The sequence below is a fragment of the Dromiciops gliroides genome, chromosome 3 (assembly GCF_019393635.1).
Source record: "Dromiciops gliroides isolate mDroGli1 chromosome 3, mDroGli1.pri, whole genome shotgun sequence".
NCBI classification, from domain to species: domain Eukaryota; kingdom Metazoa; phylum Chordata; class Mammalia; order Microbiotheria; family Microbiotheriidae; genus Dromiciops; species Dromiciops gliroides.
The window spans coordinates 208,156,112-208,157,578 of record NC_057863.1 but is presented as its reverse complement, the minus strand read 5'-3'; the positions used below and the strand labels follow the sequence as shown (position 1 = coordinate 208,157,578).

Below are 1,467 nucleotides of genomic sequence, written 5' to 3'. Positions count from 1 at the left end.
CCATTCTCCAATGCAGCCTAGCCTAGTACATGCCCAGGCTGTGGGTATTTGCATATGGTCTGAGTGAATAACATCTTTACTAGAGAGTTAACTCTGCCTCCAACATCTTAGATTTAAAGATGCAGTCTATTCTAGCCACGCATCCAGTAAAAAGAGGTTGCTCCCATCCACTTTTTTTTTTTTTTTTAAAGAGGTCATATACCAAATTTATTGCAAATAAGACTCACAATCCTAGCAGTTGCCTTATCAGTAGGATTTCTGGTAGCGAGTTCGGGCTCCATGTCCACCAAACTTCTTGGACTCACAGGGACAAGGGTCAGCCACCAGCAGATTTCGGTCATACTGGATAAAGATGTCTTTGATTTCCTTCTTGGAAGGCTCGTCCACATATTTCTGATAATAGGCCACCAGGGCTTTGGAGATGGACTGCCGGATAGCATAAACCTGAGCGACATGGCCTCCTCCTTTCACTCGGACCCGGATATCTACGCCAGCAAACCGTTCCTTGCCCAGGAGGAAGACAGGCGACAACAGCTTGTACTGCAGGGTTCGAGGCTCAATCATCTCCAGTGGGCGTCCGTTTACCTTGATCAGCCCATTGCCTCTCTTGCAGTGGGCCACAGCGGTGGCAGTTTTCTTTCGCCCGAAGACCTGGACGGACTGGAGCGGCCCCTTGGACGACATGCTGTTGGTGTGCGGCACAGACTCTGAGCGGGGTTGGCCGCGGAGGTGGCGGCGGCGACATAAGCAAGAGATGGGAGCTCCTCACCCGCCCGGTGCCAAGGCACGAAAAACCCCATCCACTTATTAGATGAACAGAGGATGTCTTCTCTAAGAAGGGCCTTCATCTCTCCACATCAGTGCCTCATCTTAGGTGATCCGAGTATATGTCAATGTTCTATTACACATATATTTATTTTCCTGGTTCTGTTTACTCCACTCTCCATTATCAGTCTTTATTCATATCAGTCTCCCCATGCTTCTCTGAATTCTTCATATTCATTATTTCTTAGTGCATTTATTCTAGTATTCCATTGTATTAGTGTACCACAATTTATTTAGCCATTTACTAATTAAAAGACACTGACTTTATTTCCATCTTTTTTGCTACTATTTTAAAAAAAGGATCACAAAAGCAACTCATTTTGTAGTATACTTCAAAGATCTGCCACCCTATCCTTAATAGCAATAGGGACTGGCATAGCAAATTCCTGACTGAAGAAACCTCCTACTAGTGTCACTCAGCACCTTCTCTGAAAGACTTAGGTCTTATAGAGCTGCTGAGCATACTGAGAAGTAGATTGACTTTCTATTTTTTAACTTAATTTATTTTTTCATTAGAAAACATACTTCTCACTCCACCATCCCCCCAGTAGAAAAGGACAAATAAAACTATTTTAACAAATAGTTAAGTGAAACAAATTCCTTTGTTGGCCACATCCAATAAAATTTTGCCTCAATCTGTAC

The 1,467-nt window shown here is 43.5% G+C and overlaps 1 protein-coding gene across 2 annotated transcripts; it reads right to left on the bottom strand.

Moving 5' to 3' along the window:
- Positions 1–246: 246 nt before the first annotated feature.
- LOC122750234 (40S ribosomal protein S16-like) lies at positions 247–716 on the bottom strand. 2 transcript variants are annotated; one of them, XM_043996907.1, is made up of 2 exons: positions 586–716; positions 247–534 (listed from the first exon to the last, which is right to left on the bottom strand). In XM_043996907.1, exons 1-2 carry the CDS (start codon positions 682–684, stop codon positions 247–249), a joined length of 387 nt encoding a protein of 128 aa, XP_043852842.1. In that variant the 5' UTR covers positions 685–716. The 2 variants fall into 2 exon arrangements, with proteins under 2 accessions (XP_043852842.1, XP_043852841.1); XM_043996906.1 differs by having other exon boundaries at positions 247–716.
- Positions 717–1,467: the final 751 nt, after the last annotated feature.

What these genes read in the sequence shown, in the direction of transcription:
- LOC122750234 (XM_043996906.1), bottom strand. Translation starts at nt 684, where the DNA reads ATGTCGTCCAAGGGGCCGCTCCAGTCCGTCCAGGTCTTCGGGCGAAAG.